The sequence below is a fragment of the Drosophila hydei genome, unplaced genomic scaffold, assembly GCF_003285905.1.
Source record: "Drosophila hydei strain 15085-1641.00,03,60 unplaced genomic scaffold, DhydRS2 tig00008137-arrow-arrow-pilon, whole genome shotgun sequence".
Taxonomy (NCBI): domain Eukaryota; kingdom Metazoa; phylum Arthropoda; class Insecta; order Diptera; family Drosophilidae; genus Drosophila; species Drosophila hydei.
This window is the reverse complement of record NW_022045845.1, coordinates 230,499-255,783: the sequence shown is the minus strand read 5'-3', so window position 1 is coordinate 255,783 and position 25,285 is coordinate 230,499. Positions and strand designations below refer to the sequence as shown.

Here is a 25,285-nt window from a genome sequence, read left to right as displayed (position 1 = left end):
ACCAGTATACGCGCAATCTGCTGGGCAAAAAGCTCAATGAATTCGATAAATCGATAACGCTAGAATCTGGCAACGCTTGCGCGAAGAGATTGGAAACACATTTTACAACACTTCATAGTTCTTTCGATTAGTTTTTCGTTTCGTCAACTAGGGCACAATAATATTATTGATAAGTTTAAAGAAGACTTAGATATTCCCTTTGGACAATGAGTACGGCACGTTTTGCCCGTTCGGGGCGCGTTAGGATCTGTATTCTGATGAGCATGTTTATCGTCCTCATTATGATGATTGTCATTTACCACATGTCCCAACAGCAACTTGACGAGACCAGAGGTTTTCGCCTGCATTGCGAGCAAAAACAGGAGGAATTGACCATAAGGCTGCAATGTAAGTTGCAAACCAACTAATCAAACACTATCCATAGAGGAGTCTACATCCACTATTTGAATTATTTCATGCAGCACTTACTGAAAACAAGCTGGCAGTAGAGAAAAATGTGGAAATCTTACGTGCAGAAAAGCAAAACATACAAGATGACTACGAAAAGCAACAGGACGTGGAACGAACACTTCAACAGAAGTATGATGTGCAAGTTAATAAATACAAAGTACTCGAGGCCAAATACAATGAATTGCTAACTGAAAGCGCCAAGAGCAAGAAGAAGCACATCGAAGATACAACTACGTTGCTCGAACAGCTGCAAAAGCTGCAACAAAACAACAAACAGCAGGAGGCAACTGTCTGGAAGGTGTGTCCATGAAATAATTTTAATTTTAATTTTTAATTAATTATTTGTATTGCTTTTGTTTGTCATTTAAAGGATAAGTATGAAACATTGCTTAAAGATTCTGAGCACAAAACACACACACTAGAGGAAGCACTTGAAGAATTGAAATCTCACTGTACATTTGAGCCGCAGGCGCAGGTGCAACCAAAACATCAACTTGCTAAGCCGATCGAGTCCTTGACTGCCGATACGACGTCCGTTCGACAGTCCAGTCCAGCCAAGCCGGCGCACAGCATTGAGAAGCCACGCAATCAAAAATCGTTCAACGAACAAGTACAAGTGAGTCAAGGGCTGTACAGAATTGGTGTCGCCAAGCCCAGTCAGGCTACTAACGCAACAACTAAACCCCATGGTGTCGGTATGGAGCAGCGGCTGGAACTCCAACGGCAACTGCAACAGCAACCACTGCAGCGCTTTGACGTGCGCAACAATCATAGCCTCATACTAAATTCTGTTGAAAATTTTCAGATTGTCCCCAAAGCACTTAAAACGTTAGCAGATGAAACTAACAAACAACAGCAAGAGCAGCCCGTATTAGCTGCAGCCGCTTCAGCTGTTTCACCATTAAGTGTGCCACGCAAATCTAACTCTAGCACTCCAAATGCCGAAGTAGCACCAAACGGTTCTGTTGCGCCCAAAGCTTTAGGAAGCAGCAGCAGCAGTACTGGTCAGCCGCCATTGGTCATGCCACCAGCAAAACCATCACCTGAGGTCAAGATAGAACGCAAGCTACCGGAGAATGTCGCACCCATTCCAGATAACTTTGATGGTAAAGCTGACGGAGCAGGAGATGTCGATACAGCAGCTGAGGAGCTACCTAAGAACGAAAACAACAATCGCTATTCCAATGTGGTGAACGAGCTGGAGTCTAACAAAAATCAAGGAGTTCTTGATTCTGGAGCGCATGAAGTTAAAGATGCTCTAAACGAACAAAATTTCAATTTACCTGGCGCCGAGCATAATTTATTTGATGGCGAAATTGCTGCTCCGCATGGAGCTGAATCAGATAACAAACTTCTCGCTGCAGATGCGGCTGCTGTTGGCGGCGGTGTCGGCGATGACGATGACGACGTCATGCTTGGGGATGGAGCAGTGAAGCAACCACAGCACTTGCTGGAGAATGATAATTTAAACAATGAAATCGCAGGGGATCAGGGCAAGGAATTTGCCGACGCTGTACATCTGGACGATGGCATGGATGAAGATCAAGATGGTAATTTTGTTTGCATTTACTTATTAAATTCATAATTCAATATTTATTTTTCAGAGGATGACTACAATGTGCCGGCACGCAAAGCGGGCGCTGATTCGCCCGTTAGAAATTAGATGATTAACTGTAGATTTAATAATGGCTTACAATAGTATTTTATTATGGCATCTCTTTGGCAAATTTGGTTATTTCTTTTAGATAAAGAAAAAGGAAAGCAAATACCAGCCACTTTAGTTAAGATTAAATCCCATTTATATTGATATAATTTTCTGAATAACTAAAAGTTTAAAAGTGTGGAAAATTTTCGAAATTCGTCTTAGTTAATAACCAACTGCAATATTTTAAAGTAACTTTATTTAAAACACCTTTTAGTTTTACCATTTTAATTGACCTCTACGATACAATTGGCTTTCACAAAATATAAAATTATGTCACTAGTTTTAAAATCGTTACAAATAATTTTTTATGCTAAGTCATAAATACACATTTCAAACAATTTTGAACATTAATATTTTTATATATATATTGAAGAAAAACACATATTTAAAAAAAAACAATGTGAGAATAATAAATGGAAACTTTAATGATATAGCTAAGCCAATTAAATTGTATATATGCAAATAGTTACTTCATTTAATTAAAGTTTGCAGTTGGTTCTTTAATGGTGTTGAGTATAACGAATATAACTAAAATTCATTTTGATGCGTGGTGTGTTGAATGAATCGTGTTTAAATTTCCCGTCTTTTACCTCAATAGTTATCTGGACGTTGTAAGTATATACTTTGTTTTCTGTGATAAGAACTTGCAAAGCTGCATTTTTTCATTGCTTTAAACAAATTGTGTCTATACTCATTTATATATGTACTAGAATATGCTAAGCCCCTTACAAAATAATTTTATAAGCTCATATAAAAGTAGATCGAACAAAATGTGTATAAAAATTTAATTAAACACAGTAACTTTATTTAAAGCAAAATTAATTGAGATATGCATAATTTTAATTATTTTTTTATCTTAATATTTTTTTGTGCAATTATTAAATTAACTGGCGTTCAGGCGAATTTCAAACAAAGTCAGATAAACTGAAGAAACTGAAACAATAAAATTAAAATGTTAAAACGAATTTAAGATTCAATCGATTCAGTGATTCACTGAGTGTGAGCTACAATCCATGGATGTAATATAATCTGATCCAGTGCCATTCGATGCATCGGATTGAGCACTAATAGCTTGGATATTAAATGGGCCGCAGCTTTGGACATATGTTCCGGTAGTTTATAATCCACTTTAAGTATCTTTTGATATGTCTCTTCATAGGTTTTTGAAAAGAACGGCGCATGACCCACAAGCAGTTCAAAGCAAAGCACACCTAAGCTCCAAAGATCGACATTCTTGGTATGTGGCTTGTTTAGCACCATTTCGGGTGGTAAATAATCAACAGTGCCGCAAAGAGTCATTCGCATCGAGTTTGGCTCATGTACCGACCAGCCAAAATCTGCAATCTTCAACACTCCTTTGTGGCCCAGGAGTAGATTTTCCGGCTTAATATCCCGATGAATAATATCACGTTCGTGTAAGTACAAAAGAGCTGAGCAGAGAGCTTTGATATAAGTGGCCGATTGGCTATCATCGAAGCGTTTCATTGGCTGCGCCTGCAGCGCGCTAAATAACGTTCCCTGGGGAGCATACTCTAATACCAAATAGATGCGTGCATCGTCATGAAAATAAGCATACAAACGCAGAATATGTGGATGCCTCAGATGTGACTGGATTTCAATTTCGCGTCGCACCTGATGCTCTACCTTGGTCTCCCCAATTTGACGCTTGAAAAGGACTTTTAGAGCAACGACAAACTGTGATTCCTTTTCACGCGCCAAGTACACGTTGCCGAATTTTCCACGTCCCAACTGCCGGCCAATATCAAAGTTACTCAGCGCCCAAGTTTTCTTTGGTTTCGCCGGTGCTGTGTCTGAGTATTGATGTCGAGTTTGGTTTAATATTGTTAATTAACATATATTAAAGAGACTTACCAGTCTTAACCTTTTCAGTGTTGCTGTTGCTGTTGCTACTACTACTCGCAGGGGCCGATGGTGGCGCTTTATTTTCAATATTAGTCAAAACTGGATTTACATTTTTCGTAACTTCTGCTGCGGGAGCCACTGCTGCATTTTGTTGTTTTTGTAGTGAAGCGGCCATGGGCTTCATTGTGGGTTTCGCAAACTGTGCGGCAGCTTTACTGCAGCTAGGCGCCACTTTTTCAATTGTTGGCTAAGTGCATATATAAGAATATATTAAACGAAAAGATCATTTCGAAATTTAATTTATTAATGCTCACCTTTTTCGCTAGCAATTGGTTTTTCTGCATTGCAATTGCAGCACCATTGACAGTTCCTGTCTTGGGTAATGCATTTTCCTTTGCACGCAGCACATTATTTGGCTTTTGTGACATATTTTATATACTAAATTTATTTGTAATTAATCAGTCATAAAATCTTTTTAAATTCAATTGATACAAATTCTTGGTCTGATCACAGTGATCTCTGTGTGAAAATAAAATGCCGTTCGTTTGAATTGGGAAGCGCGTACATGCGTTTCCCAGTGAATGTCGATAATGATTCCTTGACTACTACGGTAAAGGTAAATACCGAACGATAAATTTGAGCCCAGCAGCAATTTGTCAGTATAAATACATGTACAATTATGATTAGAGGTATTTTATGAAATTTCTAAAAATCATACAAATCAATAAATACGAATGTTACTTTGTAAATATTGTTAACGGCAACAACAATATAGTTGACAATATAATCAAAGTGTTACTGGTCATATGTGAATGTCTATATGTATAGAGCAAGAAAATGGCGTAGAAGTCGAAAAATCGTTTTAGAAAATCGTGTAAAACTGCAAAACAAACTATAACATAGCGTTAATTATAATACCAACCAATATGTTCCCGGGTGGCAACACAAATGCCGATCTGGGCTATAACAAACACAATCAATATATGGCGCAACCACCACATTTTCTAGTTGCACCAGGTCCCGGGCCTGTTCCAATTCCCGGTCCTGGAGTCGCGAATCCACTAGCGGCTGCAACGCCCGTCATGCCAATGAATGTGCAGGGAGGCATAGACTGGGCGCAACTAGCGCAACAGTGGATACACATGCGTGATTCGTCAGCTGCGCCACCCATGGCTAATTTTAGCATGAACATGCCGATTGCACCTCCGCCACCGATCATAAGCAATGCACCAGAGTATCATCAGCAGCAACAGCTGCGTCCGCAACAGCCAAAAGTTCAAAGACACTACGAGGAACACGGCGAGGCGGAAATGGACATGGACATGGATGAGGAAGAAAATGAAAATATTGCACGCATGGCGCATTGCATTGAAAATCTTCCCCCTCCGCCTGTAGTTACGCAATCCCAATGGATAACAGGCAGAGTAAATGATATACCCAACATTTCATCCCACAATACGGGTGAGTGGCTGCCGCAATTCTCCTTGACCTGCCCCAATAACATTTCTACTTCAATATCCCAATAATTCGAACCCTAGTCGCCACAGACAGCCAACAGTGGAATGATTGGTCTACACGCAGCAATCCAACAGCCCATATTCCATCGCTTTTGAAGCTGAACGTTTGCAATCCGAATGAGCCAGCGGTGCAGCAGCAGGCACAGCTTCCTCTGCCTAGGAGCAGCAGCTCCACCAACGCGGGCAGCGGCTACAGTGGTACCGTCAGCAGCGACATTGATGCCAACAAACGCAAAATGTTACCAGCTTGGATTAGGTAAGACCAACATAAGCAGACCAACATAAAGCATCACATGGTACAACGTTGCATTACATTAGTCTGTCCTATGTACTTTATGCTTCATGGGTATATAATAATAATAGTGATTAAGAGAAAGAAATGGGAACAATAGACTAAATATTAAACTGTAAATGAATAGCATCAAAAGTATTTAGCCTCGAAGATTAACGATCCTAGGATTATTCTTATTTTATTCTTATGTTTCTATTATTTAATATTTCATGTTTTTTCAGAGAGGGTTTGGAAAAAATGGAACGCGAAAAGCAACGACAACTAGAGCGACAAGCCCCCACGTCGGAATCCGAGACGCCAGAGATCAAAGTTAAGCAAGTATCAAGCAAAACACTAACAACAACTGTTAATCTCTTGAACATGTCGAATGTGGTAAGTAGAGAAGTGCGTCTATGGGCTGCACTTGACTCAATTTCAAGTTGTGCCAGTTGCAACAAGAGAAATGAATCTGGTTGCGAAAGTGCACACCTGACCGAAATGTCTGTGTACTAAATCAAACGCCTTGCAATTAACTTGAACTTGAAATGCAGGCAAGCGACAGCGAAGATTCAATTGCTGCTCCTGTGGAGGCAACTCTTGCGCCAAGCCTGGCTCATCTAATAGGTAATGAAGTATTGAGTAAGGCCAGTAACAGTGATGATGAACAGGAAAGCGACGAGGAGCTGGAAAATCAGCAACAGCATGATGCAGACAGTGGACATGTTGACGCAACAGTTGCAGGGTCAGCCCATGCTGAAGCAGCATTAAGTGGTAAAAACTACGAAGAAAGACTTGCGGATTTGGTATGCATCACTATTTTGAATTGAGGTGCGTTCGTCCAGACAATGAAACCTTCAACCGATATGTAGTCCTGTAATGTTTCAAGTAGGGGCCAGTGTGAAATCCACTGGTCAAAAGTTAATTCCGATCTACAGTGAACTTTCAATGTGGTGGCTTAGGTAAACTGTAATTAGTTCACTTCCATTTCATTCACTATAATATCCTTTTCAAAATCGAACCTTTGAAAACTAACTTATACTTAAACCTATAATTATATATGTATCGTATAATGGGTTCACTTCTGCATACTGAATATTAAATATTAATATAGAGAATGTTCCCAAGATTAACTTAACAATTTACAGTTACGGGTTTCATTGTCTGGCGCCACTTTGTTATCGTGAGGCATTTAAAATAGCGCAACCAATCTATAAAAAACCAATCTATAGATGCTTGTTGTGCGTCGCACACTAACCGAAATACTGCTGGAAACTACCAATGAAGAGATTGCAGCTATTGCTACTGAAACACTCAAAGCGCATCGCGCTAAAGGTACATTATATAAAATATAGAACATTTAGCTTATCGCAAACAATTTTTTACAGTGAGAAAACATGCGTGTGTGATTGTTTGTGTGTGTGCGTGCGTGCGTGTGTGTATGCGAGTGTGTGTGCATGTGTAAGTACTATTATGTTTGGGTTTTTGATGGCTGTGAGGCACGAATTCCAGTAAGTTGAGCCTGATTTTGAAATAAACCAGAGATGAAATATTTGGAATTATTCACCCCCTGAGAGGAAGTTGTCTTTATCATGGCGTAATCAAGCGTTCTTTTTTAGTTCGAGTAATTAATTTTAATTTTATGTCACTGTTTATACTTGTAACAAAACAATCCAATCACATGCTGAATTTCTCTATATAATCGTTATATATCTATATGTGTATACATATATATATATATATATATATATAATATACCTATGTGTATGTAAATCAAAAGCGTCATCAGCCCAAGTGATTCGCAAAAGCGCCTTGTCCTCCATTACCGGCAACCTGGGTAAGTAACAAATTCCAGTTTACCCTTAAGTTCTTGAACACTTTTGTTTAATAGGTAGTCTGAGTTTTGCTTACCCTAAACCCCCACATAGTATTATATCCACATTTCGTACACAGTGAACGGGACTGGCTAACTAACTTTCTTATCTTGCATATGAATTCGGTTTGATCTATCCAACCCTCTCCAGACTGACCATACTCAATACATAAAGATTTTCAATCAATTTTTTTTGACGAGACCACATTAATTGTAGCTTTCTGCATCCCAGTATTCGTATTGCTCAATCTCTCTTTGCATATCTGTCTGCTAAACGATTTTTTCTAAAAAGAAACTAAAACTGCCCAAAAAAAAATGAAAAACAAAAAGACCGCGCCTTTTTCAATGTACGCCTTGCAGCAACAATTAGCACTTGATTGATTTGAATTATAGGATTAGCTGTCTATGGCGATTCTTCAAGCGAAAGCGATGATGACAATGCTGATGATAATGATGGCGGTCAAAAAGATCGTGGTGATTCATCGGTGGACAATACTAATGACCTTAGTGCGGACGAGTTAAAGGTATAGACTTGATCAATTATATTCCAGTTAAACGCTTTATAAGGTTACTATATAAATCATTTTATTTGTAGACGCGAATACGAAAAAGTAAGCGTGCTTTCGAGAAAGTCATTGATGACATCGAGGAGCGTGTGTTGCTGCAGGAGCAATTGGATGAGCGAAAGCTGCAACAGCATCGTAAGCGCGAATTGGAGCAAACGGAAGCTGCCAGGCAGTCTGCTCACAACGAACATCGGCAAGCAGAAGCTCCTGATAAAGCAGGACATGAAACAAAGAATGCTTCAACCAGTGACAGGATGCAACAATATAATGGTATGTTTGACCCTTGTAATTCTAGATACACAGCTAAAATATCGATCATCTTTAATCGAATAGGAAAACGCATCAGTCGCAAAGAACGAACAACGCGCTTTAGCGACAACAAAGATGGCAAACAAGTCCAGAGCTTTGTCAGCCAAGTGGTTGCAGTTCCGGCAGTGCAGACCAGCATTGCTCCCCAGAAACTAAAGCCGGTTCCAAATCCGGCCACCAATTTGTTGCAAATGCCTGAAACTATGGCTACCATACTAAACGCTGCGGATAAAGCACTCGACAAAGTAAACATAACAAAAAAATCAAAAAGTGAACGTCGTCAGTCATCGTCATCTTCATCGTCCAGTAATAGCGAGGACAGCAGCAGTAGTAGCTCTAGTAGCGATAGCAATTCCAGCTCCAACACTTCAAAGTCCTCCAGCAACAGCGAAGACAGCAGCACTCGAAGCAGCGCTGCTGTCAAGAAACACGGCAAGAGCAGTCGCCATCACAGCCGAGGCAGCAGTAGTCACAAGCAGCAAAGTGATTCCGGTCGTAAGAGCCATCGCAGGGGTCCAAGTACCAGCAGCACGCGCAACTACGATCGCCATCATAGTAGCCGCGAAAGTCGTGATCATCACAGTAGTCGAGACAGTCGTGATCATCACAGTAGTCGAGACAGTCGTGATCATCACGGTCGTATACGTGATCGTGACCGTGATCGTGATCGTGAGCGTGAACGACGTGCAATTGAGTATAGCAGACAGAACCGTGAGCGGCGAAGGCGCCGAGATTCCAGTCAGTCGACAGAGGAGAATGCCAGCGGTAGCTATCGACGCAATTCGCGTCACAACAGCAGTCGCAGTCACCAGAGCAGCAGGAGTTATGGCAAACATAGAAGGAGAACTAGATCCCGCTCCAATTCACGCAGCACACACAACTCCCATTCGTCCGTCTCCACCTCCGCTTCACATCAGATTCGGAAACGCAAGTGAATCTAATACAAATTTAGTCTTCTGTTACTGATAATATTCTTTAATCAAGCTTAGAAAATATACATAAACTAATAAAGTGGTGTTATACTTAAGATTTTTTATCTGTGCTGAGTTGGTAGTAAGTATAAAAGTCTTATTACAGCATATCTTCAACTCCAAGTATTGAACTGACCGACAGGCATGCTCCTTAGTTTTCAATCCGACTATATAGTAAAGAGAATCAATTTATATTTCGAATAGATTTGTTTGCTGCGTGTTATTTCAAAGGTATTGGACTTGGCACACATGCTTATTTATTTAATATCTTAAAGAACTTGATACATAGTCGTAAATACAATTGTATAGTTGAAAGAATATAGAAATATTGGTTTAATAAAATACATGTAGAACTATTCGTATGTCGAAAATATGGCTGGATTATACAATCGAGTAAAAATGCTAGAAAAATGCTAAAGATGTCGAATAAGTAGTCGAGACAGAAACAATCTTGGGCAATTTACACATTAAAAACAACTTAAAGAAAGTAAATAAGGATTTTACAAAACTGAACACTTTATAGTTAAGGACAAAATAACATAATAAAACTTGTAAATTGCTATATACCAGAAACTATCGCAGGCAATGCATATATAACTACTAGGCACTCCGACAAGATCGGAGCTAGTTCGCAAAAGTTAAATCCATATTAATAGTTAAATGTTAATACAAATACGGATCACTACATATGCATAGATAGTTGCTACGTCTAGGTTTAGCGGCGAATATTTTGACTTTTGTTGTTCCAACGTGACTGTTGCATCCGCTGTACGCGCAGCGGTTGACTTTGGTGCTCGCATGCATCGGCACGGCGCAATACCTCCGCGTATGAGAGATCGAGCCGTTTGAGCTTATGGAACTCCTGGGATACAGTATTTGGATGGAACTCAACGCCGTTCACTTCGATCACACGACCTGTACGCTTGTTGCGAGAGGCGCTCATATTCCGGTTATAGATTATCATTGGAGATCCATTCCATTCGGTGCTGGAGCGATCTGGTTGCCCCCGGCGGCCAACACGTTCTGTCACAAACATTTCTGGAGGGATTGGCACAAAGTCTTTGCGGGTACGCCGAGCACTGTGTGTCGGACATGGCTGTGCCAAAGGCGAGGGTTGTGCAAGCGGTGACTCGACTCGGCCACCATTGTTATGTAGACTTCGATTCTTGCGACGATTTCTCTTCTTAATACCAACACCAACTGCCAAATACTCGAGTGGCTCGCGCTTAAGTGGAGTCAACACGCGACCATTCTCTTCAATGGTTTTGACGCCATCCATTTTGCTTGGGCCGCTCAGCTGTGCGATGGACGTGGAGCTTCTGTTCTCTTGAGTTTTGCATTCATGTATATGCTTCTTGGCCGTTTTGCGTTCCAGCTTAGTGACACACTCGGACATGGCAAATGAGTGATCCGAAAACACTGATGATATAATACTTTGTGTATCATCGCCAAAATCAACCGAGAACTCTTCCTTAGCTGCCATATCGCCTGTTGGCCCTGTTGCACTGTTTGATTGGGCACCATCTTCTTCCGTGAATTTTAGTTTCTCCCCATCGTCCTTGTTATCGGCGGCTTTTTTCAACACTCCAAAAATTTCCTTAAACAACTCTCGGTACTCGGGGCGACTCTGGAAGTGTGTGTCGATGGGGGTAACGTCGTCATATATGCTTAGCTTACATTCCTCGCCGTTGCTTATTGAGCACAAAAAGTATCCTGGTCGTTCATCCGTTTGAGTATACTTGTTGCTAGTCTCGTCTGAAAAGCCAGATGATGAGGTCTCTGCCTCGGAGAACTCTGTTGATGTTCGACCCCGCACAGACTTTGCATTATTTTCTGTCGCAGTAGATGTTTCCTGTCTGACGACCACGTTGAGCTTCTGTGGTTGCTCCAGATTGGATTCGACAACATTGGAACCTTCCTTTGAGACCTGAACGCCATTGGTTGAATTGCCATTACGCGCATTCGATGTTCGTTGCACCTCCAACAAAGCTTCGTATTTCTCGACCAAGTCGCGATATGGATTCGGACTTCCAGCATTCTTCAACTCGAGCATTTCGTTTTCATTGAGCTTTGCTGAAATGTCAGCACTATTACCAGCTAATTGTAAGCTAAACTCACTGCCCATCAGGCTGCGTTCGTCCTCTTCGGGTCCGTCTTCGGTCTGCGCTACTGATGACTGGCCGTCGTTGTTTGATGCCTGCTCCTCCATGACGCGCAAACATCGGCTGCACATTTGTCCCTGCCTAACGTCATCTAACAAAGAGAACTCATCCTGCATGGACATCATCTCTTCGTTTGTGCTGGTGATAGCGATGCGGCTCTGAAGTGTTTGGTTCTCTTGGATGATGGCAACCAATTGCTCCTCTAGCTCGCAACAACGTTGCTTTTCCGCCATAAAATCACGTCTTATTGATTCCATATCCGTTATCAGACTTAACAGTTCCTCATTGTCTTCACCCTTGCTGGCAGCAGCAGCGGCGGCTGCCTCTATAATCTCCTCTGAACTACCAATATCGCTGAAAGCCATCGATCCACTAGCTTGCGAGATTTCGGTGACACCCGTCGAGTTGGCATTTGCAGCAAATGGGCCGTTGTCTATTGGTGTCACATTCGGGTCGACAACTTCACGATCATGGGCAATCCATAATTTGGGCAAGCACGGCCGTTCAGAACTTGTCTGTGAAGTAGATCGATCCTGGGGCAATTGCCTTTCGTTTTTGCGCCGCTCAGTGGTTAATCGTTGCCGGGTCTCCTCCAACTGCTGGTTCAGTTCTTCGCAGCGTGCTTCCAGAGATTCAATGTTGGCTCCCAGTGACTTAATTTGCTTTTTATCGCGTGATTTTTCTAAGGTCAAGCGATGATTACTGCGCTCCAAGTCTTGAATGCCCACCTCTAGCTGTTCGTACACCTTTAAGCGTGTATCATTGACTTCGGCCATTGCGTTGATTTGCTTTCGCAAGTGCACGATTTCTCGCTGTTGTTCTTCATTGCGAGTTTTGTGCTCCTTCAGCATTACTTCCAGTTCTCTATTCCTCTCTAGCAGCGTTTTGCCAAGCTCGGCTGCCAGCTGTAAGTCGTGAAGCATAAATTGCGAGCCATCCACATCCGGCTCGCAATTGTCTGCATCACCTTTGTTCCCGTCCATTTTCTTGACTATGTTTTATTGCTTTTCTGTTGTGGTAATAATTGGGTAACCATTAATCTTGCCAACGAAAACACATGCTTATTGATTTTTGTCTTACATTTAGTTGATGTAGCTTGTGCGCATATTATGCAAACCATTTACACACTGAGCAGCTTGAGCTATCCGATATGTATTGTATTTGCTTTCGTTTTGTATGCAAATATTTTGCGTATTACGTCACTGATTTTACCAATGACACTTGCACAAGCTAACGACGACAAAACTTTTCGTTTTATGCTCTTTTTTATTCTTTAACGCAAGTGCAAGTGCATTGCAACCCTACAGCAAAGTTAGCGCAAACCAACCCCTTATAGCTGTAAAAGCCAGTGACGTAGACAGGGACGATTTATGTCTGACTTATGTATGTATGTATGTATATGTATGGACTTATGCAAAAAAAACGAGCTTACACAGAAGAATATATTTATAATATGTTTATGTGTATGTATACATGTGAAAGTTAATTCAAATCTTAGCGATAATATTTAAATGTTAAAATGGTCAATTTTATAACTGAAAATATATTTGAATTCCATTCCTTTTTGTAACAATCTTCAGTTCATTGACAATATTTTGAGTTTTTATCGGTATTGTTGAGTGCAATACGTATTTTAGTCTACTCTTTGCTTATTCATTCGTACGTATGTATGCACTTATGTCTTGACACCAAAGCTTAACTCAAACTGAGCCAGATTCAAGCCCCCACAAAAAAAGGTTGCTACGCATCTGAAGAAATAACAGCTGTTTTCTTTAGCAGGGTCCAAGGTGCGCAGAAAATGAAATTCAAATAATCAGAGTTCAATGGAAAATATTTATTGTTGTATGTTTAATATAAAATTGATTAATAGTATCAACATTTACATATATTTGTTACTTTGCAGTTTTATTTTCTTATATGTATAGTCTAGCTTAGTTTTTTTCTTATTCAAACCTTATTTTCAGTTCATAAAAAATTTGTTCATGTTTAGTTATTAGAAGTTTAAATATTCAAAAATGGTTTAAAGCAGATCTTAAGCAATAAAAAAAAATTATAGTGCTGTTTTTGAATATATATTGAATATTCTAGTCTTCACAATGCACAACACTGAGTTGCTGCTGCTGCTTATATTTTTGTTCGTAGGGATCACCGTAGTCCACCTTGCCGATCTCATAGTGTGCCATTTTATTGCGATGAATTGTGAGTAGTGCTCCGCTCTTGAACGTATCTCCACAGACACCGCAGTTGTAGGGCTGCAGCATAGTTGGCTGAGTATCAGTCTCGCGCTGCAATCGCATTCGTTCAATGTCCTCGGCACGACGCTTATTCACACGACTATTTTCATAGGGATCAGGCTCAAAGATTTCTTCTCCCTCTCTTACAGTCTCGTAGTGTCGCTTCTGATTACGATGAATGTTCAGAAGGGAACCGCAAACAAAGCTCTTACCGCAAACGTTACACGCGTACGGTCGTTCGCCCGTGTGTCTACGCATATGGATCTTTAGGTCGTTAGATTGGACAAAACTTTTCTCGCATTTATCGCAAGTGTACGGTCGATGGCCAGTGTGCAGACGCATATGCCGGGCCAGCTTGTTTTGAGAGATGAACTTCTTCGCACATATTTTGCATTCGCTGGGTCGCTCTCCGGTGTGCTGACGCTTGTGAAGACTAAGGTCCTGACTGCGTGGAAAAGCCTTTTCGCACTCGTCGCACTTATATGGATTTTCCCCAGTGTGGCGACGTATATGTATGGTTAGACTTGAAACAGGAAAGCTTATGCCACAATGAGGACATTCGCGTCTTTTTGCTGCACGCTTTGGTGGCGCGCCAACTATAGCATCTTCCGAACAACCGCTGGCAGCGACCACCTCCGGATGAAACGCAATCATATGTCGACGCAATGTGTCGTGCCGTTTGAATATGCGCGGACAATGCTCACAGATCAGAGCACCACTGCTGCTATGCTCTTTGGCCAATTCTTGGGCAGCTACATCTGCCGCTTGGCTGTGAGCTGTTGCAAAGTGGCGTGCAAGCGATTTGTTTTTGGCAAAAATACGTGGACAGCTGGAACATTTGTACATAAAGTTTTGAGAATTCGCCAATCGCATTCCTAGCTGTGAAGAACGATTTTTGAATTGACCCGCACCATCAGTAATCTCTGAATCAGACTCGTCTTGTACTAGTTCTGTGACCAACTCACTGGGGTCGATTTCACTATTGCACAGCTCTTCAGATGGCTCTTCCATATGTGGTGGCTCCTCATATTTCTGTTCTTCATATGTTTGTTCCTCATATGCCGTTTCGTCATATGGCTCTTCTTTATATGAAGCATCATCAGGGGCCAGTTCCTCATCTTGCAGTTCAATGACGGATTGACATTCTTCCAATTGCATCAGTTCGTCTTCTTGCTTTTCCAATTCTGTGAACTCACTAATTTCCGCAACTTTAGCCGGTTCATCTGAATCCTGAACACTATATAATTCCTGAAGTGTCTGATTGGACTTTATTACTTCTCCTATAAACTCGTAGGCACTAATCAGGCGACGCGTACATCCTTGGCATAGATGTGAGGGGAGACTTGGTTCATGCAAATCGCACTGCAAATAATTTTTGAATTATATTACTATGATTACAAATTGTACAATTAACCGTCGTTACCTTCACATTCGATACATTTTCTAGCATCTGCCACAGCTCAACATTTAGATCATTAAATTCAATTTCATCGTAAAGACTCAATGTTGATTCGTGAGATTCCAAGCAAACGCGACAGGTTTGCTCGTTAGCGTTTATGCTGATATTTTCTGATATTGGAATCTCATCTTCGGTAGTATCCATTTTGTTAGGCGCTCCTTATTATTTTATTATTATTTTTTATTCAATACCAATCCGTTCTCACACAGCTGTTTACAATCAAAGCTGTAAAACGAGCAGAAATGTTATTTACGGTACGCAGTTTTCTTCTTCTGCGCACTGGCGATATATCGATGTAACTGCAGTGCGATTTCTAAATATTCGCACGACATCGATAAGTTTAAAAGTAAGCGAACACCCATGTTTGTTCCACCCCTGGTAAGATACATTCAATTCTAGCGCCAATTTCGATATTTGTTACAAATCTTTGTTCAATTTATTGTAATTTAAATTAAAACTTTTTAGATACAATAAAAAATGTACAGTAGCTTTATCCAACTTTATTGGTTACAAAAATTATAGTTGTGTATTTTTGACATATGTATATTGAATATAATTTTGCTTATCACGAGCATTTGCAAGATTAGAATTTCGCTCATATAAATACAAATATACAGTATAAATTTGAGCGATATAATTGAGATTTCGAAATTCCGAATATTCCATGCTTTCTTTTCGGACGGAAAGCTTACATTTAAATGCAAAAAAAAAGAAAAAACGTAAAAAAAATATACAGAATATCGAAGACAGATTAACACATTGAATTAGAGTAAATTCCTGATAAGACTTAGGGGCTTATTGCTGGTGCTGTTGCGTTCTTAAATTGAAATGTTGGATACCGCGGAGCAAATGTGTTGTCTCCAATGATTTGTGTGTGCTCCGAATCATCCCTTCCGATTATCTTTGGTGCTCGGTATTCCGTTTCTACGAACTGTGGTGGCGCTATAAAAAGTAAAGAAACTAGTTTTAATATATTATTTGTTGTACGGTTATATTTTTAGTTACGTATGTTGGGGTAGAGTGCACCGCCTGCACTATCTGCTACATTCCAGCCGAGAGCACCGCCAACACCATCGCCGGGTGGACTCACTGGACTTACCGGCTGTGTGGGTGCCAGAGACGGATCCTCAGCTTGTGGCTTATTGGAAGCCAGTGGAATAGTGCCCAATGTGATTGGTATTTTGCCAGTGAAATTACGATGCGGTCCACTCACATCACACTCAACATGCAAATCATAGTCGAGCGCAATGATGCCGCAATTGAGTAAATTAGTTGGCGGCAGTGCAGGTATTTCCATTTGCTGTGAAAACGTATGAGATTCTCCGGCATTGACGGGCCCAACGCTCAGTTGGGCAATTACCACCTTGGACTCACGTTTCTCGCTGCGCGGCTGATTCGTATGGAACGTGACCAGTTTGCGCAACTCAAATTTAACAGCCGTGAGATTCACATTGCTGGTATTGTCCACCTCGCAGGTAATGGGCAATATTTGACCCGATACATAACCAGTTTGTGGTATGCTTGTGATCACAGCCAGCGGGCCCGAGCGGCAGCAAAAGCAACAGAATGATTTCTCTAGCTCCAGCTTAAACTGTTCCTTAACACGCGGATTGAGATTCAAGTCAACTGGCGCTATGACAGTGAAGGCCATTTTCATATCTTGGTCAAACTTCCATGGCCTATCCAAAGTGACCTTAATAGTATATCGTACATGCCCAAATTCACCCTCAAACGAAGATGGCAAATTTGCAGGCAAGGCGCACGTAAACGGATACGTATGTGTGCCAGCCGGTAGCTCAATTTCGGAGCCTGCAATCAAACGAAAATTTTTAACTAGAATTGTAGTTTTTAGTGCATATCTTACTGTTTTTGCCGCCGAGCAAGTAGTATTGTATCTTAAAGTACTCCTCATGGCCCTTAAGGCTCGTGATCTCGTTCTCAGTCTTGCCCTCGCTTGTCGTTACGTTACGCTCCTCTGTCCATTCCGTATTGGCTTCGCCCAAGAATCGTATGATAATGCCTGAAAATGAACAAGTGGTTAAGAATGTTCATTTATTTTCCTGCTGTTTGTAAAGAAAACAATTTATTGTCGCACCACACCTCGCAACTAGTCTGCGTGTATAGCATATGCTATAAATAACAGACTACTGCGACGAATGCTCAGCTCTGCGAGTCTCGACTACCAAACCGATGACATCATCGCGGACAGCATCATTCCACACTATTGCGTACAAATGGGTTGACCTTAATTAAAGTCTAGATACATTTCTAAATTTTAGTATAATTTGTTTTTTATTATTGTAATTTCACGAACACGCCCAAAGACATCTATATATTATTATTATTTGGATATTGACTTTAATTTAAATCCTAGAGAAAACAAGGTCCACCCATATGTACATTTGTAATAACATATGACTAACGGGACCGGCTTTTGACAAGCGAGAGGAGAAACTAGAAAATCAACTGTTTTCAAATCCAGAATGGAATTCGAGGTAATGGTTTCAATTTTATTAGCTGATTACTTCATGCCGTCACTTTTATGAGTAATACGGGCTCAATTATATTTGTGTTGAAATAAATATATATATATATAATTTTTTTTAAAAAGCTCTTACCTCGCACTTTTTTAGGCGAATCGAAGGTGATTTTCACCTGACCGTTGACTGTTTGCCCAGCATAGTAAGTATTCCATGGATTGTCCAACTGCACTTCGCAACCTTTGATACCCATTATTAAATATTGATATAACGTACACCTAGTTAAAGCTATACAACTAAGCGGAGCTAAAAAACAGAGCCGATTCGATTGGGATAGGTTCGATCAAACGACTTGTTCAACTTGACCTACGAACTAGATCCCAAGTCCGATAATTTGGTTCATTGTAAATAAACTTAATTTATCGAAACCTTGTCATCGGTTAAAGAATTCGGTAAATGTTAAGTTAATTACCGTAAGTAAAAATGTCAAAATGTGCGGAAAATTAAGGTTTTGTTTATCCTTAGATTTTTTACTGATTTTTTTTAACAACTTACAATAAATGACATTTGACGGTACCAATGTGAAACAATAATTTTCCGCCAAGATTTGAATTCAAATTTCTAAAAGTGCTATTACATGTATATAAACATAGTTTCGAAAACTCTAAATTGTTTTTTTTTATACGCATATTTTAATTATCTTTATCTCTGTATTTGCGGTATTTATAAATAAAAATTAATATCTAGCCGCAAGGGAACGATGTTTAATATTAATTTTTTGATTGCTCGATATGACTATATATCGATATATATCGATATGTGCATTCGATAAATGTGTATCTTATTCGGTATTTCACATTGCGCACGTTGTTGTCATAGTATGATAATAATTAAACAAAAGAAAAATGCGCAATCTGAAGTTACAATATTGTAAGGAGCAGACAACTGGCATTCCAGGTGGCAAGCAACTCTTGCTCCAGCCGGATATCGAACGAAGTGGCCATGAAATCACGTATATAGTTACTGACAGTGAAATATTTGCCGTTGGTAACGATGTCAGTAATGTTCAACCGCCCAAACTTGTTGCCGAACTGCCAAACATAGTTGGCGCAGAGTACTTACAGCTGGATAATGCAATATGCGTAGCCACGGGTGCCGGCGAGGTGCTGATCATCAATCCTGATTCTTTGTCTCAGAGTGAGGGAACTTACTGTGATGTGGGAATTGAGTGTATGGCCTGGTCACCCAACCAGGAGGTAGTGGTCTTTACAACTAAGACAAAGAATGTGGTGGTAATGACTTGTACATATGACGTGCTGGGTGAACAGCCGCTAGATACGGGGCTCGCTGACGATCAGCAGTTCGTGAACGTGGGCTGGGGCAAAAAGGAGACACAGTTCCATGGCTCGGCTGGCAAACAAGCGGCCAAGCAGTCAGCTGAGTTCGTAGCTCCATTAGATGTACAGAAGCTGCCACAGGTAAGTGTCAAAGAGGCATGCATATGCATATAATTATTAATATAATTATTTTTTATTTACCAAACAGGATGTACAGGTTGCTTGGCGAGGTGATGGCGCCTATTTTGCCGTCTCCTATGTGGCAGCCAACGTGGGTCGTACCTTTAGTGTCTACGACTGTGAAGGCAAGCTTCAGTACACGGCAGAGAAATGGAATGGCTTGCAAACGCCGATTGCGTGGAGGCCGAGCGGCAATTGGATTGCCCAGCCACAAATCATGTCCAACAAATCGACTGTGGCGCTATTCGAAAAGAATGGATTGCGTCATCGTGAATTTGAGTTGCCCTTCGATTTGCATGTGGAGCCTATCATGCAGTTAAGTTGGAGCAACGATTCAGACATCCTTGCGCTGCACACTGTGACGGCAGACTCGCAGAGTATTTATCTCTACACGATTGGAAACTATCATTGGTATCTTAAGCAAGTACTGGTCTTTAAGGAGCAACAGGATCCACTTTCTCTATTCTATTGGGACAATCGCCTTGGTGCAGAGCACATGCTGCACGTTCTGCTTGCGAGTGGAAAACGTTATACTCATCGCTTTCGGTATGGCATCGATTGCCAGCCAAGCACAGATATTGTTTATGTTATCGATGGCAAGCGTCTGCTATTGACCAGATTCTCGGCAGCTGTGATACCGCCACCCATGTCCTGGCGTGTCGTCGAAATGCATAGCTACATAAATGCCGTGAGCATATCCGAAAATGACATCTATATTTATACAAGCGATCATAAAATACACTCATATCTACCAAAAGATGATAGCATGCGATTTAGTTGTCAGCTCTCTCCGGACTTAGCGCAAATCCAATTGGCCAATTTAAGCTGTTTTGCCAATGAATTTTTGCTGGCCACAAATAGTGTGGGTAACCGGACACACATCCTTATGCTCCTCAAGGAAAAGGTGAAAACATCCTTAAGCATTGCTGGCACAGTCAATGCGCTAACAGTGCCTAATGGCTGCAAGGATCGTTTCTATATCCAGACCCTCAACAATAATCACATTTACGAGCTGATCTTGACACCGAATAGTGAGCTGAAGGTATTGCGCAGCTATTTGCAGCTATCACATTCAGTAAATCACATGATATTTTACACAACTCCTTCTACGCCAGGTGGTAAGTCGAAAAAAAACTTTTTGATTGATTGAATTACTGACGACGGAGCTTTTGCGGACTGTCCATCGCGACACATGAATATACCAGAGATAATATCAAATCTTTTGGGACGACGATCAATTCAGAGAAACTGAGCTGTAGAGTCTAGTTGATTATAATTATATTGGAACTTAAATTGTTGCAGGTGAACTGATAACGCTGCACTCGGAGCAGCTGCTACAGGTTGACGGCAAAACGATTGATGAGGATGTCACTTCATTCTGCGTCGTCGACAACTATTTGATATATACCCAGCTGAATACATTGCATTTTGTACGACTGAGTGATAAATCCGGCGTAGCTATACGCAGCATTGAGCGCGGCGCTAAGCTGGTGACATCGGCGAGCGGCGCCCGACTAGTGATGCAGTTGCCACGCGGCAATCTGGAGGTGATATGCCCACGTGTTCTAGCTCTTGACCTGATCGGGAACTCGCTGAATTGCGGTGATTATTATCGGCCAATGTGTATGCTGCGCAAACATCGCATCAATATGAATATCATCTGCGATCACAATATGTCAAAATTTGTGGAGAATATAAATGATTTTCTCGACCAGATCGAGGACAGCCAATGGATATGTCTATTTATCAACGAGCTGCAGAATGAGGACTATACGCTGGGCATGTATGCAAGTAACTATGGCTCTGTAAAGCAAAGCTATCCGCCCGATTACACAGTCGACCAGAAGGTATCCACGATATGTGCGCTGTTGATCAAAGAAATGACCAACACTGACGATCCAAAGCAGAAGGCACGCTTTCGTCTGCCCATTATAACGGCTTATGTTAAGTCCAATCAATTGCCAAAGGCTCTGGAATACATTTGGGAGCATAAGCAAACGGATGCCCAGTTGGGTGAGCAACTGCTCAAGTATCTGCTTTATCTGGTGGATGTGAATGAATTATACAATGTTGCCCTGGGCACATATAATTTTGGCACTGTCCTCTTTGTTGCCCAGCAGTCGCAAATGGACCCCAAGGAGTTTCTGCCCTATCTCAATGAGCTGAAGTCGTTGCAGCCGGATTATCGCAAGTTCAAGATCGATGAGCATCTGAAGCGCTTCGACCTGGCTCTCAATCATTTGGCTGCCTGCGGTGCAGAACATTACGAACTGGCCTTAACCTTTATCAAACAGCACAATCTTTACAGTCAAGCCTTGATCGCTTATCAGTCGCAAACGGATTTCCATCGTCGCATTTGTGTGGCTTATGGGGATCATTTGCGTGCCAATGCCCAGCTAGAGGCGGCCAGTCTTTTGTATGAACGTGGCGGGCAGCTTCAGCAGGCACTGCTCAGCGCTCGCCACACGCTCGACTGGCAGCGTGTGCTGCTGCTAGCTCAGCGTGCAGGTGAACCGCTAGCTCCGGTGGCAATCTCGCTAGTGGGACCGCTACAACAACAAGGTCGTCATTTGGATGCGTATGAGCTGCTCAAGAGATTTGACGCACCGGACAGTGAAGCGCCACTGGAGCTGCTACTGAAAGGTCATCTCTATGGGCGTGCCATTTATGAGGCCGGACTGCTGGATGTGGACGGCACAGCTGAGCTATTGGGTTAGTTTAACTCTTGCTTAAAATACTTATCTCAATCTTCTCAAATTACAAAGATTTATTTACTTTTATCGTTTCTGAATTTCTCAGCTAAGCGCGTGAAGCCCTCGCTCATTGAATATGTTGCACAATTGGAGGCTTCACTGGGCGCAGATCGACTGCTATTCTTGGAGTACAAACAGCGTCTACTGGATATACGCAAACGCCAGGCGACGGCATCAGCAGCCGCCAATGGCGCCGGAGACCACGAGTTAGATATTGATGAGGTGGATCTGCTGTCTGACACCAGTAGCATCCAGTCGTCTCGGCATAGTGGCAGTTCGCGGGGCACAGGGTAAGGCATCACTTGGCTGCATATTTTTTGCCAATTTTCTTTTTCTTCTACTCACTTTCTATGTCTTGTTTTTTTAAGTAAAACATTTCGCTCGAGCAAAAATCGACGCAAACACGAACGCAAGTTGCTTAGCTTGAAGCCGGGCAACCCCTTCGAAGACATCGCGCTCATCGATGCGCTGCACAACCTAGTCACGAAGCTCGGCCAACAACAACAGCAACTTCTTGTGCGTGACACATGCAAAGCCCTCCTCCAGCTGCACACAGAGGATGAGCGGGCAGCGCAGCTGCAGCGCCTATACGAAAGTATCTTGCTGGAGCTGCAGCCTGCTGCGCTGGATGAGATCTGGGTGCCCGAGCTACTGGGCGGCACTGTGCAACATCTGACTGGACCCAATGTTGATTATCTGGCACTGCAGAAGGAACAGCGCTATGCTCTAATAGGTGGGTGACAATATATATATATTTATAGCTTATAGAAAAGATCAAAATGCGATACATCCCAAAAAAAGAGTAAGTTTATAGTTAAAAGATAATGGTATATATTTGTATAAAAGATAAGCTTAGCAAATATGCCTGGATGAATACAAATAGAGGAAAAGAAATTCCCCTTTATAAGTATAATGATAAGAGAGGGAAAGGCTCTTAGAGTAGTAAAACTGAAAATAATTAAGGATATTTATATATACATGAAATTTGGACAGATATTAGGATAACTTCAGGAAAGAGAGATGTTTTTGTTTTATAACTTAAGCTTGTGATACATAGAGATATATATTATATATGTGCTCACGATAAGACTAGAAAATAATAATTGTCATCCATCCGCTAAATTTGGCGACTATACCTTTTTAATCAATATGATTTGCAAAGGTCCCCAATGAGTAGACGTATATACCGTTTCTAGTTAAATCAGTCGGGATTTGTCAAAAAGATTATATACATCAAAGTCCAAGAATCCATAAATATAGTAATTCCTGATGCATCAAACCTTTGGTGGGCGTATTCCAAAAAATTAAAGTTTCAATGGCTACGAAATCAGTTGCGTTCATACTATTAGAAGGACAGGCAGACAGACAGGCGGATATCACCTAAGACCAATATATATTATTTTTCAATTTGAAAATGGCAGTACAACGTAGTTCACTATATGAAAATATTCAAAATTAAACAAATGAAATGTTCAAAATATAAAAATAGTAATATAAGTTTTTCGAAATTCCGCTTTGATAGCACAGAGTTTGTATTGCTTTAAAATGTAATTTATATCAAAATTTCTTGAGTACACCCGAAAAATAATTCTGTTTAATTTTAAAGCAAATTGTAAGAAGAGAATAGAGTAATATTTCAGATGGATAGAAAGGAAATGTACAAAGAGACAAAGTACGCGTATATTTACCATTTTCAGTTCAAACTCCTAAAATTATCATATATAAATATATTTATTTAATATCCAAAAATATTCTAGTGTAGTTTAACGATCTATAATTTATTTTTGAGATAACTATTACATATATTATTTTTATTTTATTTTATTTTTACAATACTTTATTTGATATGTATTTAATCTCTATATTAATTGAAAATTTGTTTTTACAGCTCCCTTGAAGCGATACAAACCGCTGTTGAGCATTATAGATTGGAAGCATGGCATATTGCATTAGTTCTACTCATAATCGTGATCACTCTATGGCTATTTTAAATATATTTTCACTTTTAATGGGATAAATATAAAAAACTTTCACTGTGGTTGCCTTGCACTAAAATAAATGTTGAATTCAAATAATTGAAATATTTCTTAAAATGAGTAATTTATTGGCACGCAACAATTTGTGCTGTAAAAAGTGGGTGTATAAATGGAATATTGTACGAATAATAAGTAAAACATCATTTGGAGGCGTATACTGTTGCTTATCACTGTGTAACGCCCTTCGAAGAATAGCGGGCGATTTCCTGCTCGTTGCAATTGATGCGCTGGTGTTGACAGCGTCATTGGCGTCGCTGAATAACGCAGCTTAACATAGTTTAGTATAGTATAAAGAAACTCATACTTAAACATTAAAAACTGCATTAATTGAATAAAAAAACTACAGCACTTGAAGCACCCTAATGCCCGCTGGACATGCGCTCTTTGTCGCTGTCGGTGCTGCGCTGTCTTTTACAACGACGTTGGCGTCGCTGCATGAAACTGGTTTGCAGTGATTTATTGCAGCGCTTAGCGAAAAGCAGCAGTCAAGAGTTAAACCAATTTTACTTTTTCTTATTGTTTTATTTATGGCATCAATATAATACTAATATTGAAAGCACTTCAGTGTTTATTAATTAACATATTGACCACCTATAACACCCTAATGCACGCTGGACATGCGCAGGTTGCATTCACTGCTACAATTTTGAGCGCCGACGCCGACATCGCCGTCGCCGTCGCCGTCGCCGTCGCCGTCGCCGTCGCAACTTCATCTGCTCTCTTAGCAGCCGTTCACGCCGTTTTTGTTTTCGCCGCGCATTCCAGTGTGGGCTGTTGAACGGTGCGGTTGTCTGTTCGCTGTTGCTGCGCAAACAGTTTGCTTAGGCGCGACTCCTGTTTCGAAAAAAATTAAAAATCAACAATTAAACAGCAGTAAATTTGTTAATAAACAAATACGAAATCATCCAGTGTGTAATTTTGTATGTATAAGCAAGCTGTTTCATAAATTGAAATTTTTCGGCCTAAACAACAACTGCGACAGGAAGCGCGCGCGTGGAAAACGAAACGAAAACGAAAACAAAGTGCACACTAAAAATATATTGATCTATATGTATATGAATATGTAATGGCATGTATGTGAAATTCCATTTATTTACTAATTGGAAATTGTATAGCTATTGA

General features: G+C 40.8%; 7 protein-coding genes across 11 annotated transcripts; 3 read left to right on the top strand and 4 right to left on the bottom strand.

Moving 5' to 3' along the window:
• Positions 1 to 98: 98 nt before the first annotated feature.
• On the top strand, positions 99 to 2,241 carry LOC111592026. 2 transcript variants are annotated; one of them, XM_023304021.1, is made up of 5 exons: positions 99 to 387; positions 462 to 748; positions 821 to 1,066; positions 1,256 to 2,000; positions 2,055 to 2,241. In XM_023304021.1, the coding sequence occupies exons 1-5, from the start codon at positions 207 to 209 to the stop codon at positions 2,111 to 2,113; spliced, it is 1,518 nt and encodes a 505-aa protein (XP_023159789.1). In that variant the 5' UTR covers positions 99 to 206; the 3' UTR covers positions 2,114 to 2,241. The 2 variants fall into 2 exon arrangements, with proteins under 2 accessions (XP_023159789.1, XP_023159787.1); XM_023304019.1 differs by having other exon boundaries at positions 821 to 2,000.
• Positions 2,242 to 3,013: 772 nt separating this feature from the next.
• LOC111592049 (aurora kinase C) lies at positions 3,014 to 4,466 on the bottom strand. The gene is made up of 3 exons (XM_023304046.2): positions 4,333 to 4,466; positions 4,028 to 4,265; positions 3,014 to 3,966 (listed from the first exon to the last, which is right to left on the bottom strand). Exons 1-3 carry the CDS (start codon positions 4,444 to 4,446, stop codon positions 3,146 to 3,148), a joined length of 1,173 nt encoding a protein of 390 aa, XP_023159814.1. The 5' UTR covers positions 4,447 to 4,466; the 3' UTR covers positions 3,014 to 3,145.
• Positions 4,467 to 4,920: 454 nt separating this feature from the next.
• LOC111592046 (arginine/serine-rich protein PNISR) lies at positions 4,921 to 9,578 on the top strand. Of its 2 annotated transcripts, XM_023304043.2 has the most exons (9): positions 4,921 to 5,479; positions 5,557 to 5,791; positions 6,049 to 6,199; positions 6,358 to 6,609; positions 7,036 to 7,138; positions 7,584 to 7,640; positions 8,070 to 8,200; positions 8,272 to 8,512; positions 8,576 to 9,578. In XM_023304043.2, exons 1-9 carry the CDS (start codon positions 4,945 to 4,947, stop codon positions 9,484 to 9,486), a joined length of 2,616 nt encoding a protein of 871 aa, XP_023159811.2. In that variant the 5' UTR covers positions 4,921 to 4,944; the 3' UTR covers positions 9,487 to 9,578. The 2 variants fall into 2 exon arrangements, with proteins under 2 accessions (XP_023159811.2, XP_023159812.1); XM_023304044.2 differs by lacking the exons at positions 7,584 to 7,640; positions 8,070 to 8,200; positions 8,272 to 8,512; positions 8,576 to 9,578 and adding an exon at positions 7,192 to 7,478.
• Positions 9,579 to 9,884: 306 nt separating this feature from the next.
• On the bottom strand, positions 9,885 to 13,057 carry LOC111592047 (cerebellar degeneration-related protein 2-like). The gene is made up of 2 exons (XM_023304045.2): positions 12,765 to 13,057; positions 9,885 to 12,693 (listed from the first exon to the last, which is right to left on the bottom strand). The coding sequence occupies exon 2, from the start codon at positions 12,665 to 12,667 to the stop codon at positions 10,238 to 10,240; it is 2,430 nt and encodes an 809-aa protein (XP_023159813.2). The 5' UTR covers positions 12,668 to 12,693; positions 12,765 to 13,057; the 3' UTR covers positions 9,885 to 10,237.
• A 652-nt stretch (positions 13,058 to 13,709) lies between these two features.
• LOC111592016 (zinc finger protein 569) lies at positions 13,710 to 15,648 on the bottom strand. The gene is made up of 2 exons (XM_023304007.2): positions 15,342 to 15,648; positions 13,710 to 15,280 (listed from the first exon to the last, which is right to left on the bottom strand). Exons 1-2 carry the CDS (start codon positions 15,519 to 15,521, stop codon positions 13,769 to 13,771), a joined length of 1,692 nt encoding a protein of 563 aa, XP_023159775.2. The 5' UTR covers positions 15,522 to 15,648; the 3' UTR covers positions 13,710 to 13,768.
• Positions 15,649 to 15,862: 214 nt separating this feature from the next.
• On the bottom strand, positions 15,863 to 18,203 carry LOC111592012 (arrestin domain-containing protein 17). Of its 2 annotated transcripts, none has more exons than XM_023304000.2 (4): positions 17,996 to 18,203; positions 17,242 to 17,397; positions 16,383 to 17,186; positions 15,863 to 16,319 (listed from the first exon to the last, which is right to left on the bottom strand). In XM_023304000.2, exons 1-4 carry the CDS (start codon positions 18,108 to 18,110, stop codon positions 16,165 to 16,167), a joined length of 1,230 nt encoding a protein of 409 aa, XP_023159768.2. In that variant the 5' UTR covers positions 18,111 to 18,203; the 3' UTR covers positions 15,863 to 16,164. The 2 variants fall into 2 exon arrangements, with proteins under 2 accessions (XP_023159768.2, XP_023159769.2); XM_023304001.2 differs by having other exon boundaries at positions 16,225 to 16,319; positions 16,477 to 17,186.
• A 500-nt stretch (positions 18,204 to 18,703) lies between these two features.
• On the top strand, positions 18,704 to 24,170 carry LOC111592025 (putative elongator complex protein 1). Of its 2 annotated transcripts, XM_023304018.2 has the most exons (6): positions 18,704 to 19,335; positions 19,403 to 20,492; positions 20,677 to 22,086; positions 22,174 to 22,417; positions 22,496 to 22,860; positions 24,016 to 24,170. In XM_023304018.2, the coding sequence occupies exons 1-6, from the start codon at positions 18,763 to 18,765 to the stop codon at positions 24,078 to 24,080; spliced, it is 3,747 nt and encodes a 1,248-aa protein (XP_023159786.2). In that variant the 5' UTR covers positions 18,704 to 18,762; the 3' UTR covers positions 24,081 to 24,170. The 2 variants fall into 2 exon arrangements, 1 of the variants encoding a protein (XP_023159786.2); XR_002750914.2 differs by lacking the exons at positions 18,704 to 19,335; positions 19,403 to 20,492; positions 20,677 to 22,086; positions 22,174 to 22,417; positions 22,496 to 22,860 and adding an exon at positions 23,291 to 23,799.
• The last annotated feature ends 1,115 nt before the right edge of the window (positions 24,171 to 25,285 follow it).

Bases quoted from the DNA above. Each gene is read 5' to 3' on its own strand.
- LOC111592026 (XM_023304019.1), top strand. From the start codon at position 207: ATGAGTACGGCACGTTTTGCCCGTTCGGGGCGCGTTAGGATCTGTATT. The intron at 388-461 runs GTAAGTTGCAAA...TATTTCATGCAG, and splicing joins ATTGACCATAAGGCTGCAAT to CACTTACTGAAAACAAGCTG. The intron at 2,001-2,054 runs GTAATTTTGTTT...TTTATTTTTCAG, and splicing joins CATGGATGAAGATCAAGATG to AGGATGACTACAATGTGCCG.
- LOC111592049 (XM_023304046.2), bottom strand. From the start codon at position 4,446: ATGTCACAAAAGCCAAATAATGTGCTGCGTGCAAAGGAAAATGCATTA. The intron at 4,266-4,332 runs GTGAGCATTAAT...ATATGCACTTAG, and splicing joins ACCAATTGCTAGCGAAAAAG to CCAACAATTGAAAAAGTGGC. The intron at 3,967-4,027 runs GTAAGTCTCTTT...ATCAATACTCAG, and splicing joins CACTGAAAAGGTTAAGACTG to ACACAGCACCGGCGAAACCA.
- LOC111592046 (XM_023304043.2), top strand. From the start codon at position 4,945: ATGTTCCCGGGTGGCAACACAAATGCCGATCTGGGCTATAACAAACAC. The intron at 6,200-6,357 runs GTAAGTAGAGAA...CTTGAAATGCAG, and splicing joins TCTTGAACATGTCGAATGTG to GCAAGCGACAGCGAAGATTC. The intron at 6,610-7,035 runs GTATGCATCACT...ACCAATCTATAG, and splicing joins AAGAAAGACTTGCGGATTTG to ATGCTTGTTGTGCGTCGCAC.
- LOC111592047 (XM_023304045.2), bottom strand. From the start codon at position 12,667: ATGGACGGGAACAAAGGTGATGCAGACAATTGCGAGCCGGATGTGGAT.
- LOC111592016 (XM_023304007.2), bottom strand. From the start codon at position 15,521: ATGGATACTACCGAAGATGAGATTCCAATATCAGAAAATATCAGCATA. The intron at 15,281-15,341 runs GTAACGACGGTT...AATTATTTGCAG, and splicing joins AAAATGTATCGAATGTGAAG to TGCGATTTGCATGAACCAAG.
- LOC111592012 (XM_023304000.2), bottom strand. From the start codon at position 18,110: ATGGGTATCAAAGGTTGCGAAGTGCAGTTGGACAATCCATGGAATACT. The intron at 17,398-17,995 runs GTAAGAGCTTTT...GTTCATTTTCAG, and splicing joins TTCGCCTAAAAAAGTGCGAG to GCATTATCATACGATTCTTG. The intron at 17,187-17,241 runs GTAAGATATGCA...GTTTGATTGCAG, and splicing joins CTTGCTCGGCGGCAAAAACA to GCTCCGAAATTGAGCTACCG.
- LOC111592025 (XM_023304018.2), top strand. From the start codon at position 18,763: ATGCGCAATCTGAAGTTACAATATTGTAAGGAGCAGACAACTGGCATT. The intron at 22,087-22,173 runs GTTAGTTTAACT...TGAATTTCTCAG, and splicing joins CGGCACAGCTGAGCTATTGG to CTAAGCGCGTGAAGCCCTCG. The intron at 22,861-24,015 runs GTGGGTGACAAT...TTGTTTTTACAG, and splicing joins ACAGCGCTATGCTCTAATAG to CTCCCTTGAAGCGATACAAA.